Below are 16,230 nucleotides of genomic sequence, written 5' to 3'. Positions count from 1 at the left end.
CATCCCCATTCTCTCATCCTCCGCGGTTGACCTTTCAAAATAGAAAAATAAAGATTTCTCTTAAATGTTTCAAAACAAAATAATTAAGATGTATCTTTGGGTAAATAACCCATGAAACCCAATGAGGTATTTTCTTTATTTTTTAGTAGTCACAGACTCAGGGTCAGTCACGAAAATAGTTGCACAGTTCTGACTCTGCCAAATGGCTCAGTGAAATTACATCACAGGAGGGCTGTGCCCTGTGGGAGTTGTGAATAGCATGCACCCTTCAGCATGTGCGTACTGCCTGTTGAGCTGTGGAGTGGTAGTCTTTTTCCAAGCTGTGAACTCTTCCTAAATAGGTAAAATAGCATCTTGACAATTTGCCCAGCCTAACTGGAGGAGGTTATCCAAACCTGACTGAGGATGCTCAACAAACAAGATAAAGACAGCTTTAATTGTCCTGAAGGCTTAAAATTCCTCCTAAGGAAAGTATCAGTGGCAGTGGCTAGACAGCTGGGTTTCTAAGAAAAGGGTAGCTCTTTCTACCATGAGAGGGATTAAATCTTTAAGGCAGCCTCTTTTTCTCCAAAAGGCATTTAGATAGTAAAGGGGAATGAAATTAACCCTCCTTCACCCCTCGCCTGGTTCAATACTGACTCATTTCAGATGGAAAGGACAGCTGTAAAGCCACTACAGCACTTGTCTTCCAGGTGGTGGTGGTATGTTTGTTTCCCAGGTGTAGGAATACTACTCAGCAATAAAAAGGAAGGAAATAGGCATACATGCTACACCTGAATGAAACTCAAAAACATTATGCTTGGTAAAAGAAGCCACATATTGTATCATTCCATTTATATGAAACACCAATAAAAGACAAATCTTTAGAGACAGGAAGTAAGTTGGTGTTGCTGAGGGTGGGAGAGAGGATTTGTGGCCAACAGTCTGAAGGGGCCCTTTTGGGGGTGCTGCGAGTGATCGAAAACCGGATTGCGGTGATGGTCCTATAACTCTGTATGTAAACTTATTAAAAATGGTGGGAATTACTGAAAAGGGATGGATTTTATGATACAAAAATTACTGGTTATTCTTTAGACCTAAATAAAGTCCTATTCTTTGGACAAAAAAAAAAAAAAAAAACAAAACAACCTTTTAAAAAAGGAACCCGTGCACCTCTCCTGGATCTGGGAGTGGGTTCCTCAGGGGTCAGGCAAGTCATTTGTCTGTCACTTATACTCCCCGTGAATTCTACTTTCTCCCGTTTCCTCACGTAAAAAGTAAGCAGGTGAGAGAAATAGAGGGTGTTAAGCACGTTCCCAAATCTTAAATTTTTGCAACCACAGCAGACACCAGGTCTGGGAATTTGAAAGGCAGTCAAACACAAATGCTTCCTAATCTGGAAAAGAAGAAAAAGCAAATGTGATGCCGAGTCCGGGCTCCACGGGACAGTAGATGGAGCCGCCGGAGAAAAACCGACTCCGGCAGAAGCCAAGTCGGGAAACCAACTCGGGAAGCTGGATCCCTAAGATCCGAAAGATAACCAGTCCGTGGATGGGGTTTCTCACGAATACGGGGCACGCGTGATCACACCCAGGTTGGCCTGACTTTAGAAGTACACAGTAGGAACAAAGTAGGAACTTTGCTGCCAGGCAGCACGAAGTTGGGAAGTTTGTTTCCGAGGCCGCGTGTGTACCTGGTAGCTCTCCTGGGGCCCAAGGCCTCCGCGTTCGCGGCGCCGCCGCTCCCCCCGCGGGGACCATGCGTGGGGACCACTCCCCCCCCAGGCCCGAAAGAGAGGCCGGCTCCCTCGAGCCCTGGTGGGGTCGCCACACGTCGCGCAAACCTCCCTGACGGAGCGCGGTCCCTCCGCCGTCTCACACGCGTCCCGAAGGCCCTGACGCTGCTCCCACGAGGTCCTCGGGGCTCCCCCTGCCCCCGGGGACGGACGCGGCGTCCAGGTGGCCGAGCCCCGCGCCGCGGGGGTGGCGCCTTGGCGCTGCCTCACCCCAGGGCGGGGAAGGGAGGAGGCGGGGGTGCGGGCGGAGCTGGACAGCCGCCACCCGGCCCCCGGGGACCCGCTCGCACCGGCTCCCCGCGCGCCCCCCGCACAGTGCTCATGCGCGCGGCGCAGCCTTTATAGCCGCGCGGGAGCCGCGCTTTCCGCACTCGGGCGCAGCCGGGCGGATCCGACTCAGGTGCAGAGCCCCCGGCGTCAGGCGTGGGCTTGAGAGTCCCTGCCGCCAGCCAGTTCTCTCTCCCCTCTGTCGCTCCCAGCGTGTCTGTCTGTCTTCATGAGCGCACGCTCCAACTGGTCCGGGGTTGCACCTTGATTCTGGGTTTGGCTCGGTTTGCAGCCCTAGCGTCGCCTCCAGCTGGAGAAGCGGCACGAGCTCCAGGGCAGCGGCCTCTCCGGGCTCCCGCTCTCCTTGGCCGCCCCTGGGTTTCCGAGGAGTGCGGAGCGGGGGGTATCCCGCAGGTGCGGGCGGGCGCGGTGGGGGTGGGGACGCAGGGGTCTCGGTTGCATTCTCCGTCTCTCCCAGGTCCGAGTAGCCAGCCCCTCGACCACCAACCATGTGGGCATCCTGGATCCCGGTTCTCTGCCTCGGTGGGTACGCGCCCCTCCCCGCCCCCTTCCCCTCGCACCGAGCGCGGTGGAAGCTGGAGGCCGCCCTCGCGCTGTGCTCTCTCCGCAGGTGTCTGTCTGCTGCTGCCGCCAGAGCCCGTAGGCAGCGAGGGAGCCGGTGAGTTGCGGGTCCCGGCTCGCGGAGCAGGGCTTCGTCCGGGTGGTGGGAGGGGCTGCGGGCGGGCTCGTGGAATCGCGCTCAGATGGAGCCGCTGGGCCAAGGCCGGGTACCCACGCATCAGGGTGCGAGGGCTGGTGCTGCTGCCTGGCTCACCCCATTCCTACCTACAGCCTGTCTACTCCAGCTTCCCCGTTTGTCCCTCGAGAAGGAGCTCCTGGGGTCCGATGAGGACAGTTTCCCAAGGTGCAGAGAAGCCTCCCACATTCCCCTCCCCCTAGCAAGCCGAGCAGACTGTCAAGGCTAGGGGTATTCGTTGAGCCCCACCGAGGGACACACTAGTCCCAGGTGTTCCGCAGCGTTTGGGATCAGGGAGAAGCCTTCAGACTGTCAGAGGGGAGAGAGAGAGAGACAGAGAGGTTTCGGGCTTGAGAGACACGTCGTTGTCCCATCTCGTTTGACCATCTTTCTGTGTTTCCAGGAATGACCCCCTATAAAAGCATCTGTGGGCTCATTTCACATTCGAGAGAATCTAAAAATAGTTTGTTCCCCATCTAGAAGTCTAAGTAAGGGCGTGTGGTTCGGTGTATTTTATAAAATGTAAAAAGCAGACTCTCTTTTCAAAATGTATCCTTTATTTTCCTTGAAAGGAGAAATGAAGTTAAGTATTGCAGAAGACTGTATTCAGCGCCCCCTGACACACACACACACACACCAAAGTCAGAGCTGGTAGCTAAAGGCAGAGCCTCTCTGGTGCGTCCGAAACTGGGAGGTAGAATTGAGGCTGTTTGGTAACAGGTATGAACTGAAGCACATAGTATGAGGCTGCTGGTTTGGGTAAGGATTTTAACTTGCCCAGCAATCTAGAGTGTTTCAGAGCATTCATAGTCAACATTGTACTTTTCGTGGAGTCCTGCCTTCCCTTCCATGGACGTATACAGTCCCAGGTACAGCTTGGCACAGAGAGCTCTTAGAAGAGGCTCCTTGTTAGAGCCTCAGTTGGGCAGTATGACCAGATAGCATTACTATTCCGGGGAAAAAAACTTTTTTTTTTTTTAATTATTAACATCTGTTTCAAAAAGGTTTGGCTAACCACAATTTCCAGTGTTTGGAAAATAATATTTAATAACAATATTAATAATTCAATTTAATCAATTTAATATTCACAGCAAATTGATGAATTAATGTTTATTAAGGTATCGTGTTACATGTTGCCAAGAGCTTGCCTGTAACATCTTTTGTAGTAATAACTATGATTATTCATCAAGTTGATCATGTAAAACCTCAGTATTAACGCAGGCAGATTCTTTACTGTCTGAGCCACCAGGGAAGCCCTCAGTATTAACAGTGCCTTCTAAAACTGCATTCACTGCCTGATATATCTCCCTGCACAGATCTGGAGCAGAAATAATCTGGTTCAATTCAGATAAAAATCCTCTGTTCTGAAGGGGACTAACTTCTCTGTTTCCTGCCCTGCAGGAAAGGTAGAATTTTCCTTGAGCTGTGTGACCTTGGGCAAATTAACCTCATGGCTTTATTTATTCCAGCTAAAATGAATGGTTGAGCTAAATGGTGTTCTTTAAAGTGAAGCATCTTTTAACTGGTTTGCTTAAATTAAAATATAATTTTAATGCACGGCACTTAAAGAAAACTGATATAAATGGCCCTCCGAAGTAAAGGATGACTTCAATTTGTGTGTGTCATGAAAATGTTCCTCAGAGGTTCAACCCAGATTTAATATCTTCACCTCAGGCAACTATGTACACAATTATAATCAGAGTTGAGATTCTTATATTTCTAGAAAGAATTAATAAATGGCCAATGACTAACATTATTTTCTAGTTATATATTTCCAAACTAATAAGAACTGAGAAAATTCTTCCATTAGGCTTTATAGTGTCTGAGGACTAGATTAATTGGAAAACTTATTTTTAGCTTGCTATAACCTGGAATGGTGTGAAACCATACCTAAGTCAATATTCTTAACAAAAAGTGTAGAAATTAGGAAAGTAAAATTTTAATCTCACATCCTAGTTCCCCCACCACTACTCACCAAAAGTCCTAAGAATGGTTATTACATTCTCTCCTTTCTCTTTAGTTCCCATCGCTATCACATGCTTTACCAGAGGCCTGGACATCAGGAAAGAAAAAGCAGATGTCCTCTGCCCAGGCGGCTGCCCTCTGAAGGAGTTCTCTGTGTTTGGGCACATAGTGTACGCGTCTGTATCAAGCATTTGTGGCGCCGCTGTCCACAGGTAAGCCTGGATATACCAAGGGGAGAGAAAAACAAGTGTGATTATTTCCTTTCCCTCATTAGCCATCTGGACACCCCCTCCCACCTACTCTTTCTTTTGGTACCAGTCTTGGCCATAGAAGATGGATACATTTTTAAGATTTTCCTGGATCTCCTTGAATCACCAACTACATAAGGGAAGCTTTCTGACTAAAGGCAGATTGCATTATTTTTTGATAGCTTGCTTCCTGTGATTCAAAAAGACTCCTAGGGCTTCCCTGGTGGCTCAGATGGTAAAGAATCTGCCTCCAATGCAGGAGATCTGGGTTCGATCCTTGGGTTGGGAAGATCCCCATGGAGAAGGAAATGGCAACCCACTCCAGTATTCTTGCCTGGAGAATCCCATTGACAGAGGAGCCTGGTGGGCTACAGTTCATGGGGTCACAAAGAGTCGGACACAACTGAGTGGCTAAGCACAGGAAAGATTTCTAACCATGTACTCTATTACTGAGTTTTTACTATACAGCAGTCATTATTTTAACTTCCAAGACAACAGTACAGCTGTACAAGGTAGGTACAATTTTACCCCATTTTACAGATGAGGAAACTGGATTCAGAGAGTTGTCAAGTATCTAGCCCAAGGTTACGATTGTTAGCGAGTGCCAGAGCTGGGACTGAAAGCCCAGGTCTGCCTCCAGACCCCATATTCATCACCACTCTGCTATCCTGCACGAGAATGGCCAGGATGACATTTCTTTTCAATGAAGTCCAAGGACAGGTAGTTAAGTATTTTGGAAAACTAAGAAAATCATTTGACACTCTTAACTCTGATCCTCTGAGCTGTATGTAGGAAACAGGATACTGCAAGTGTGTCCTTATTAACACTAAAGAAGTTTAACAGCACAAAACCATTTCCTTGGGCAGATTTTGTACCTCTTCAAGTTTTTAAAAAGGTTGACTGTTTTTAAAAAGGCTAATGGCTTCTGTGCTGAACTGTTTTCTTGATTAGTCAGAGCAATAGATGCAACATAGCAGTATAAAGTCAGTCAAATGCCCCTGCAAAAGTGTGGATAGAGTCTCAGCTGCTATTCTTGTGTTGCAGGGGGGTAATTGGCAACTCAGGGGGACCTGTGAGAATCTATAGCTTGCCAGGTCGAGAAAACTATTCCTCAGTAGTTGCCAACGGCATCCAGTCTCAGACGCTTTCCAGATGGTCTGCTTCTTTCACAGTGACAAGTAGGTACAATTAAATTGTTCTTACTTTTGCATAAATATTTTCTCCCTAACCCCCAAAAAGTTTTCTGCTTTTCTCAGCTCCAACTCTTTGACTCTGATGGAAAAACTTGTGATCAAGCCTGGAGAGGCCAACTGTGGGTTAAAGTCAGGAGATATAAATGGTCAGGGACACACTCAAACCAAACTTGGGTGAATGGAGGGAAAAATCATCTTGCAGCCAGAAGATGGCAATAGAAACTTGAATCACCCACAGTAAGAATGCCCTGACATTTAACAAATAACCCTAAAAAAAAAGAATGAGTGTGAATTCATTTAATGATGACCTCTTAAAAATATGATACAGTGGATTCATTTTGGTTCTTTGAAACTAGATGCAGCAACTACTCCTGCAATTGCCACCACTCTATTACATTTATCATCCTATAGAACTCTAAATTATTTGTTATTCTTTGATGGTAAAGAAGGAAGAGGGAAAACATAGTCTTCTTTTTATTTTAACAGAAGGCAAAAGTGGTACCCAGGAAGCCACAGGACAAGCAGTGTCCACAGCACATCCAGCAACAGGTATGAAGTACAGAACCTGTCTCCTAGTTTCCTGGCACAGCATTGGGAAGTTACAAATAAGTGTTATTGATAGAAGCTCTCCTTCTTTTTAAAATACTGATATTAAATAAACACAAAGCAAGTATCTTTACTGGTATATTGAGTAGGGAAACTTTCAGTATTATATTTCAAATTCCTTATCCTTTATTTTCATTGGTAAACTCTGGTACCAAATGTTCTCTGGAAGTCCTACTGTTTCTCCCTGATTTGATAAACTATACCTGGGAACTGGTCTAAGTATCTTGAACTTCTTGTTCCATTTGTCATATAAAAAAAAAAAAAAGAGTGCATGTCTATCTTAATAATAGCCAGGGATCGTCCTTTCAAAGACTGTGGCAATTTAAAGTCAAAGAAACTAAGAACATTAGAATCTAACTCTGAGTTTCCAATCCTGCCTCAATTGTGGGTTTGAGATATCAAAGTCATGGATCGGGGGCACATGAAATATGTAGATCTACTACAGTCCTAACTTGTTTCTTTTTGGAGGCATTACTTGCCTAGTCCAAAAAATCACGAGGAAATTTATTTTTTAAAGAAAGTTTTTTCAAGAATGCCACTCCTTATCATGAGCTTTTTCCATGTGGGTTTCCTTCTGTGGAACTGTCTTCCTGTTGATAATGCCAAGTGCTTCTGTTGTTTTAGGTAAACGACTAAAGAAAACACCAGAAAAGAAAACTGGCAATAAAGGTAAGAGTCTGGATAACCACTTGGGAATATAACATTTTTTCTCTCTCCTCTCCTCCTCTTGAAACTGCTAATGGAAAGATTTGTTTGGGTGTTCACAGACTGTAAAGCAGACATTGCATTTTTGATCGATGGAAGTTTTAATATCGGGCAACGCCGATTTAATCTACAGAAGAATTTTGTTGGGAAAGTGGCTCTAATGTTGGGAATTGGAACAGAAGGACCACACGTGGGGCTTGTTCAAGCCAGGTACCACCCTTGAGAAAATGCAAGGAGACTTGAATGATGTCTTGAATGACAACAAATGATCCTTTTAGCTGGTACATTCCTTTCAGTTTGGTATAAACATACTGAGTTGCAGACAGTCTGGATTCTCAAACTGTAAAGTCAGAATCTAAGACTGCCTGAGCAGATTGGTAAGCGCTTCCTCTTTGGAATAAAAGGATTTAGAGAATTACATGCTACCATTTGAGGACCAGAAGGCAGGCTAAAGTCTTATTGCTCATATAGATTACTTCTGCACATCTACTTTGCTCAATTCCTAATTTCTCTTCACCGAAGGAGGAAGCTGTGATGTTTATTTCTCTTCCCTATCCTGTTGTTACTCTTTTTAGCTCTTTCCATATTCCCTTGATTGGCAATCTGAAGCTTAATCTTTTATTTCATAATATACTAATGTCTTTTAGGATTATAATATGCTTATTAGAGAAAACTTGAACAACATATAAAACACACAAAAAACAAATTTCCTAAATATGCCCCTGAGAGATAATCAATATAAAATCTATTTCCTTTCAGTATTTTAAGAAAATATTTGATTTTACTTATGTGCATTTCTTTTTCAAAAGCTCAGATTATAAAAATGTCTTAAAACCTGCTTTTTTATCCTTCAGTATTTTGAACATTTCATATCACAAATATTCTTCGAAAAATGAATATGTTCCTTAGCATGACTTATTTAACCATTCTATTGTTTCTTCACAATTGTCCTGTGGTGAACATCCTGTGTCATCTTTGTGCCATCTCTGATGAGTTCATTAGGCTAGATTTCCAGAAGTGAGATTGGGTCAAAGGGTTGTGACATTTTTAAGGCTTCTGATATAAACAGTTAAATTGTTTTCTAAAAAGTTAATTCAGTTTAAACTACTCTCAGCAGTGTGTAAGGGTGTCACTAGTAGTATTACAAATATTTATATTTCATTTGTTATCTTTTACAATTGGTTCTTAATTTAGGTAGAATTTTTTTAACTTTTGGTTTTTTGGCCACACTATGCGGCATGTGGGATCTTAGTTCCTCAACCAGTGACTGAACCTGCAGCCCCTGAAGTGGAAGCTGAGAGTCTTAATTGCTGGATCGCCAGGGAAGTCCCCTAGATAGAATTCTTTTGGTGTGAGAATCTTTACCTTTGTTATTTTTTATACATAATTTAACCACCATCCCCCCAAAAAATTGAGCTTCTTATTCCATTTGTGATATCAATTTATAACTTTAGGCAAATGTTTCTTTGATCTGTATGCTAATTCTAACATCTTTTCTACAATGCTTTGATTATAGTAGCTTTAGTGTACATTTTAACATCTCATAGGGCAAATTCCCTTCAATGTTTTTCTTCTAATATTTTTTCTTTTTTTTTACCCATTTGGTTTTTCGAGGTGAAAGTCTACACTACTTTGTAGACTCATACAAAGACTAGCTTCTCTATAAACTTCCTGCTTTACAATTTTTCTATTTTACGAAGAACATTAGAATAGATAAACTATGTCGAGTTTATGTTTAAGTAGAATAAAATAATGTCTCATTAAGGATGCACAAATAAGACTAAACCACATAAATAATTCGGATAGTTGCAAAGTGACCATAAAAATGAAAAAGTTATTGATTCATGACATCTGATTTTGTGACCCAACATTATACCAGGTATGCAGAAATCATGCCACCAGAAATGCAGGAATACAATGAGTGCAATACTTGTCCTTCAAAAATCTTGACTTAATGGCAATTGATAATGCTAAGATCTTAAAATATTGCACTGATGAAATTTTGACTTGTCTAAAAACTAAACACAATAAATTATGCTGTTTTTACTCAACATGGGCTCTAATGAACAGAGTGGTTATAAAAGCTGAAATTTATACTATATAAATAGTAAAATTTACTATTAAATCTAAAAAAATCTCAAATCTATTAAAACATATGTAATTCTAAGATTGGGAAATGTCAGTATCATCTAAGAAAAATTCGATATTAAAATACTTTGTAATTTGTTTGCTTATAAGTTCCCTCATTTTAAAAATGTTGGCCTTAGTGTCACTGAAATTGCCTTGTCTGATCAGAGAACCGGGTTAATAGACCTAGACTGTTCAGAGCTTCCAAGGTCCCTCCCTGAAGCGGACCTAGCCTCACACCCACCTATGACTCATCTGGTGCCCAACTCTGCAGATTTTCATTGAGCTCAGTGCCCTGAGCCACTTGGTCCAGGTGTTTCATATAATTTAGGAGCCAGGCAAACCTGAATTTTAAATGTGTTTTTTTTTTTGGGGGGGGTAAGTTACCTAAATGTTTTGGGCCTCCATTTTTTCATTTATTAATTGGGATAATTCCTACCTTGTAGAGTTCTGATGAAGTGAGATTAGACTTGTAGTAGGTATTTAGCATATTACTCAGAATACAATAAACCCTCAAGGTAGCAATTGTTTTTGTTACATTTCTGAAAGAACCCCAAAACTTCAAGTAAAGATGCCATACCTTAGTTGCCTGTATGCTGTGCAATTAAGAAACTTAGGCATTGTCCAATTTAAGGATTTTTTTAAAAGGTACATAATGTTCCTTGTTTATCTTTCCAATTCTCTCTAGATAACTTTTTTTCCTTTTTTTTTTTTAACCTAGTGAACATCCTAAAATAGAATTTTACTTGAAAAACTTTACATCAGCCAAAGATGTTTTGTTTGCCATAAAGGAAGTAGGTTTCAGAGGGGGTAATTCCAATACAGGTAAGTAGACTTGGGTACCTGGGGAGTGACACAGAGAAGGTTATGAATGATCAGACACATCAGACAGTGTTATGCTGTTTCATACAAGCAGATGTGAGCCTCTTCCCCCTGGAATTGATCTTGGTTAGGTCTGCACTTGATCATCTATTTTTTAATGGAAAGGGTACCAAAAGGTTTACTGATATTGCTCATTAGAAAAACAAAAACATGACATTGTGACTTATAATCCTCATATTAGATAGGGCAGATGTCACATTAGAGAAGTACCTGTTTAGAATATTTAAAAGAAATGAAGATCAACAGACTCATCTAATGAATGCAGATGTGACAGAAAGAACGAGAGAACTTTGGACCTTCTGAGGGGAGACTTCCTGTTCTGAGTCTGTAGTGGTACTAATCAGTCACTAAGGGGCTAGATGGAGAGAACAGGTACAGAAGTGGGAGTCAGTTCTGTGTTTCTGACTGGTGATTAATGTAAAGAAAGGAAATATGAGGCTTCTGGGAGGTGATGGGGGATGTAGTGTGGGTTGTGAAGACAAAAAAATGGGCCTGATGGATAATTAAACTTTCCCATCCGATGCATCTGTTAAAGCACTGAGCTCTATGTAAGTTAAATTCTTAAACTTCAAAGCATGAAGTTGGCAACAGGGACATAGAAATGTCATTTGAGCAGTGGTGCTGTTCCAGTTTGCTTCTTTTTCAAACCTAGGCAAAGCCTTGAAGCATACCGCCCAGAAATTCTTCACCGTGGACACTGGAGTGAGAAAAGGGATTCCCAAAGTGGTGGTGGTATTTATTGATGGCTGGCCTTCTGACGACATCGAGGAAGCAGGCATTGTGGCCAGAGAGTTTGGCGTCAATGTATTTATAGTTTCTGTGGCTAAGCCTATCCCTGAGGAGCTGGGAATGGTTCAGGATGTTGCATTTGTTGACAAGGTAAAGAGTTGAGAAATGTCTTCTGTTATAATAGTGACTCAGTTTTGGAACTCAAGGGGTAGTGCTGACTGGTCCATATCTGGATTAACTTTGAACATTTAAGATTTAACATTTTCATAATTTTAAAGAAACAACTTGTAATTCCTTTGGATATCGTTTATGTGTCTCTCCCATTAGGCTGTCTGTCGGAATAACGGCTTCTTCTCTTACCACATGCCCAATTGGTTTGGCACCACAAAATACGTAAAGCCTCTGGTACAGAAGCTCTGCACTCATGAGCAAATGATGTGCAGCAAGACCTGTTATAACTCAGTGAACATTGCCTTTCTGATCGATGGCTCCAGTAGTGTTGGAGAAAGTAATTTCCACCTCATGCTTGAATTTGTTTCCAACATAGCTAAGACTTTTGAAATCTCAGACATTGGTGCTAAGATAGCTGCGGTCCAGTTCACCTATGATCAGCGCACCGAGTTCAGTTTCACTGACTATAGCACCAAAGAGAATGTCCTAGCTGTTATCAGAAACATCCGCTACATGAGTGGTGGGACAGCTACTGGGGATGCCATTTCCTTTACTGTTAGAAATGTGTTTGGTCCCATGAGAGACAGCCCCAACAAGAACTTCCTGGTAATAGTCACAGATGGGCAGTCCTATGATGATGTTCGAGGGCCCGCTGCTGCTGCACATGATGCAGGTAAGGTCCATGTCCTTCGTATGGGAAGGGAACTGGGAGGGCTTCAGTCAAATGTAGGGGTAAATATAAGCTTACATATGTGTTGTATTGAACATCTACAGGATGGCAGTCACTGGTCTATGAGTTTTACCCAGTATTAACTGATTTCATTGTCAGAGCAGCCCTACTAAATCTCATTCTATAGATAAGGAAACATACTCAAATCTCACCTAGTAAGTGGTGAGGCCAGTATTAAAACCCCAAGGGACTGGGTGGTTAAGGCTCTGTGCTTCCACACAGTTCTGATCCCTGGTTGGGGAGTTAAGATCCCACATGTTGTGTGATGTGACCCAAAAAAATTAAAGAAAAAAATAAAAGATTTTGTAATCCTCTAAAAAAAACCAAACCAAAACGAAAAACCCAGCCAAGCCTGGCTGAATTCATACTCCTAGTAACCACTGTATTTTGGGGTGAATTGCCATGAGAACTCTGTCATATACCAGTGTTCATGTTTGCCTCAAACTTAGACTATTTAACCCCAAATTAGTTTATCATAGCTTATTACAAATCTATTTGATCATTTATCCTAACTTTCAGTTTTAAGTCTGGCATGGACTTTCTAAGGTCACCAATAAAGACTAATCCTATTCTATTTAGATTTCCTTTTTAGAGTCTCCCCCCCCACCCCCACCTTGAGATAATGAAATTCTATTATAAAAGGATATAAAAAGTTTCCTTTTCTTACCCTAACCTTAACATTACTGTTGGCAAAGACAACTAGTTCATGAAAACATTAAGCATGTGTGTTGCTGAGATCAAAGGGAAGGGAAGTTGCTCAGTCGTGTCCGACTCTTTGCGACCCCGTGGACTGTAGCCCACCAGGCTTCTCCGTCCGTGGGATTCTCCAGGCAAGAATACTGGAGTGGTTTGCCATTTCCTTCTCCAGGGGATCTTCCCTGACCCAGGGATCGAACCCGGGTCTCCCACATTGGAGGCAGACGCTTTAACCTCTGAGCCACCAGCAAACAGGCCAACAAAAAGTCAAGATTCCCTTTCCTGGGATAAAAACTGAGTGATTGAGAGTCGAAAAATATTTAAAAACAAAACGCTAACTTTGGAGGAGGGAATGAAGAGTCTTACATTTTCCTATACTCCTCTGTGCTTCCTTTTCTCTACTTAACTCCTAATGACATTTTCTACTTGCCTGGTGGCTCAGCTGGTAAAGAATCCACCTGCAATGCCGAAGACCTGGTTTTAATCCCTGGGTTGGGAAGATCCCCTGGAGAAGGGAAAGGCTACCCACTCCAGTATTCTGGCCTGGAGAATTCCATGGACTATATAGTCCATGGGGCCAGAGTCGGACACAACTGAGCAACTTTCACTTCACTTTATACATTTATTAGCACCTCTGCTAATGCACTTGTGTACTTTTATAGGTATTGATGGAATAGTTTATTAAGTAGGACAGAGAATGGATACATGAAATTTTATATACACATTGGCTTATTTCTATGCATCTGGCTTAATGTATTCCTCAACTAACTTATGTGAAGATCTGTTTGCTATCATACTCCTTAAAAGTATAGCTTATTCAATTTATGCTAACAGGACTGGATTTAGGCTAAATAAAGTGAACTAAATAAATTCAAATATATTCTTCCTATATGATTAATTGAACTTAAGCCACACTATTTTCATGAAAGTTATTGTTTAGTGATAGTGAAGTGAGAGTTAACAAAAGTCAGAAAAATAAGATGGGCTTTCAGGGCTAGGTCACAGTTGTTTTGGTTTAACTGCAATTATATACTGGGCTTGACCTAGATGACCTGAACTTGAATATAATGAAGAGTGAAGAAAACTGAAGGGGAAAAATTTTGACTTTTTTTGCCAGGGAGAGGGGAGGGGAGGATTAGCTGCTGGTGATAAATCAGAATTATTTCAAGTAGCTTTTACATCATCTAAACCTGCTTTATTTATATCTTAAGTATTCACAACTCTGAGTACTTTATATAACTAGGAGGAGGCTGAAGCTTTGGATAGGAGGGGAGTAGCTCTTTTAGAAACTCTCAAAACTTTATGGGGATTTCACTCAGTAGATATAGATGGTAGTCTCCATTTCATAGATATTTCTTTCTGGATGTTTTCCTGTTAATACTTTGGCCATGTTACATGGCATGTAGGTTCCCCAACCAGGAACTGAACCTTCACCTCTTGTACTGGAAGCGTGGTCTTTAACCACTGGACTGCCGGGTGAGTCCCTGGCTGTTTTTATCAGAAAACTTTTGCTTTGAGATTAAAGACTTTTAAACTATTGGCCAGTTTGCGAATGTAACACATACAGAATGAAATGGGAGAAAGTTATCATTCCCCAGAGGACTAGTCATCATTCCCCAGATAAGAGCTTTAGAAGACTTACCTCATTTGTATGCCACATCTTCTGTCATTCTTTCTTGCTGTGGTATATTGACCATGACTCCAGTATGATGATTAACTGAAGTGATGACACCAGGTAGTCCTTCCTCATGCTAAACTCAAGAGGGGAAGTTTTCACCATTTCACTAAATGTTTGTTTTAGATGATCAGGTAAAGAAAGCTTCCTTCTCTTTCTAGCTATGCACTGTCATGAATGGATGTTGAACTTTGTTATCAAATTCTTTTTTCCTTTCAGTGATCATGTATCTGTTAAGATGGTAAATTACATTGGTGGCAAAACTTCTGGTTTTCACTAAACTGGTTAGCCAGTCTCATCACAATGACTGTTAAAAACCTACCCAATAATTTGGTACAGGGTATTTACTTTTTCAGGCATTTTAAGGCAGTTTCGTGTGCAACTGTGTACTTATGTGTGAAAAATATATACATGTAATTTTATGCTTCCCTTGGTTAGGAAGATCCCCTGGAGAAGGGATGGCAACCCACTCCAGGATTCTTGCCTGGAAAATCCCCATGGACAGAGAAGCCTGGCGGCCTACAGTCCATGGGGTCAGAGAGTCAGACATGACTGAGCAACTCATGCTGTAATTTTATGCAACTGTAACTTGGTTTTAATTCACTTAAAAATACTTCCATTGTAGGTATCACCATCTTCTCTGTTGGTGTGGCTTGGGCACCTCTGGATGACCTGAAAGATATGGCCTCTAAACCAAAGGAGTCGCATGCTTTCTTCACAAGAGAGTTCACAGGATTAGAACCAATTGTTTCTGATGTGATCAGAGGCATCTGTAGAGATTTCTTAGAATCCCAGCAATAATCGTTGACATTTTGACAACTGAAAGAAAAAGTGCAAGGGGAAATAATGTATAAGTTGTATTGTAGTAATACTGAAATACTACATAGCATACTAAAATCAGACAAAACTATTAATGATGGCAAAAATGTAAGCAAATAAGCACTCATTTAAAGATACCTTCTAATTACAATTTAGGCTTGATTGTTCAGAACGCTTCATAATCAGAAACTCAGGAGGCAGTGTAGACTATTAAGAGTTCTATTTTAACATGCATATTAAATGTATAAATATGCAAATTCTATATAGCTCAATAAAAGAACTTGATATTTAGACCCAAAGCAACATTCCTTCTCTAATTATTACATATATAAGGAAAATGAAAGACAAATAGAAAAAAGCTCCTTAACTTAGTTAAAATATATTTTGACCCAAGTAGATGTCTTAAAGCCAATCAACAATGTAAATGTTACTTAATATCCTAACGTTGTAATTACAGATGAAATGGAAGCAATTTAGGTTATCAAGCCTCTTTTGTAGTGTATTTTTCATAACTTATAGCAAATATCACACTGAACAAATAGCAGCATTTACCTGGTATTTTTCTATTTATATCCTTAATTTTATTGTGTATTGATGTATTTGGCTTGTACTCTAAAAGTCATCAACATATTGAAAAAAATTAAGTTGGTACAATTTTACTTACCATTTAGAAGCATTTAGCTTTAAAGAAAAGCACATCTTCCAAACAGCTAAACTGCAGGAAAGACTATTTAAGCAATAAAACTGCTAGTGACTTAAGGTGCCTGACTTACTATTCTATGTGTCTCTCCCTAGGGAATGGTAAAATTTCTTTAACTACTTCATGTGGAAACACCAACAGAGTTTTTTTCTTAAAATCATGCAATAAGACTATTTTTTTTCAATT

The 16,230-nt window shown here is 41.3% G+C and overlaps 2 protein-coding genes across 5 annotated transcripts in view; one reads left to right on the top strand and one right to left on the bottom strand.

Annotated features, from left to right (window-relative positions):
* The first annotated feature begins 1,795 nt into the window (after positions 1–1,795).
* Positions 1,796–16,100, top strand: COCH (cochlin). The gene is made up of 12 exons (XM_081548055.1): positions 1,796–1,937; positions 2,520–2,584; positions 2,673–2,720; positions 4,819–4,975; positions 6,056–6,189; positions 6,691–6,753; positions 7,435–7,479; positions 7,578–7,725; positions 10,364–10,467; positions 11,177–11,403; positions 11,581–12,097; positions 15,151–16,100. Exons 2-12 carry the CDS (start codon positions 2,551–2,553, stop codon positions 15,324–15,326), a joined length of 1,653 nt encoding a protein of 550 aa, XP_081404181.1. The 5' UTR covers positions 1,796–1,937; positions 2,520–2,550; the 3' UTR covers positions 15,327–16,100.
* STRN3 (striatin 3) overlaps positions 15,098–16,230 on the bottom strand; it is a 106,761-nt gene continuing 105,628 nt past the window's right edge. For all 4 annotated transcript variants that reach the window (XM_081548042.1, XM_081548046.1, XM_081548045.1 and 1 more), the window contains one exon: positions 15,098–15,344. In XM_081548042.1, the coding sequence (XP_081404168.1) occupies positions 15,309–15,344 (36 nt within the window). In that variant the 3' untranslated portion in view covers positions 15,098–15,308. The remainder of the gene's footprint in view (positions 15,345–16,230) is intronic.

Source organism: Giraffa tippelskirchi, chromosome 12 (assembly GCF_054371585.1).
Source record: "Giraffa tippelskirchi isolate mGirTip1 chromosome 12, T2T-mGirTip1v1.2.pri, whole genome shotgun sequence".
Classification (NCBI taxonomy): domain Eukaryota; kingdom Metazoa; phylum Chordata; class Mammalia; order Artiodactyla; family Giraffidae; genus Giraffa; species Giraffa tippelskirchi.
The sequence above is the reverse complement of the archived record's forward strand: the minus strand, read 5'-3'. Positions and strand labels throughout refer to the sequence as shown.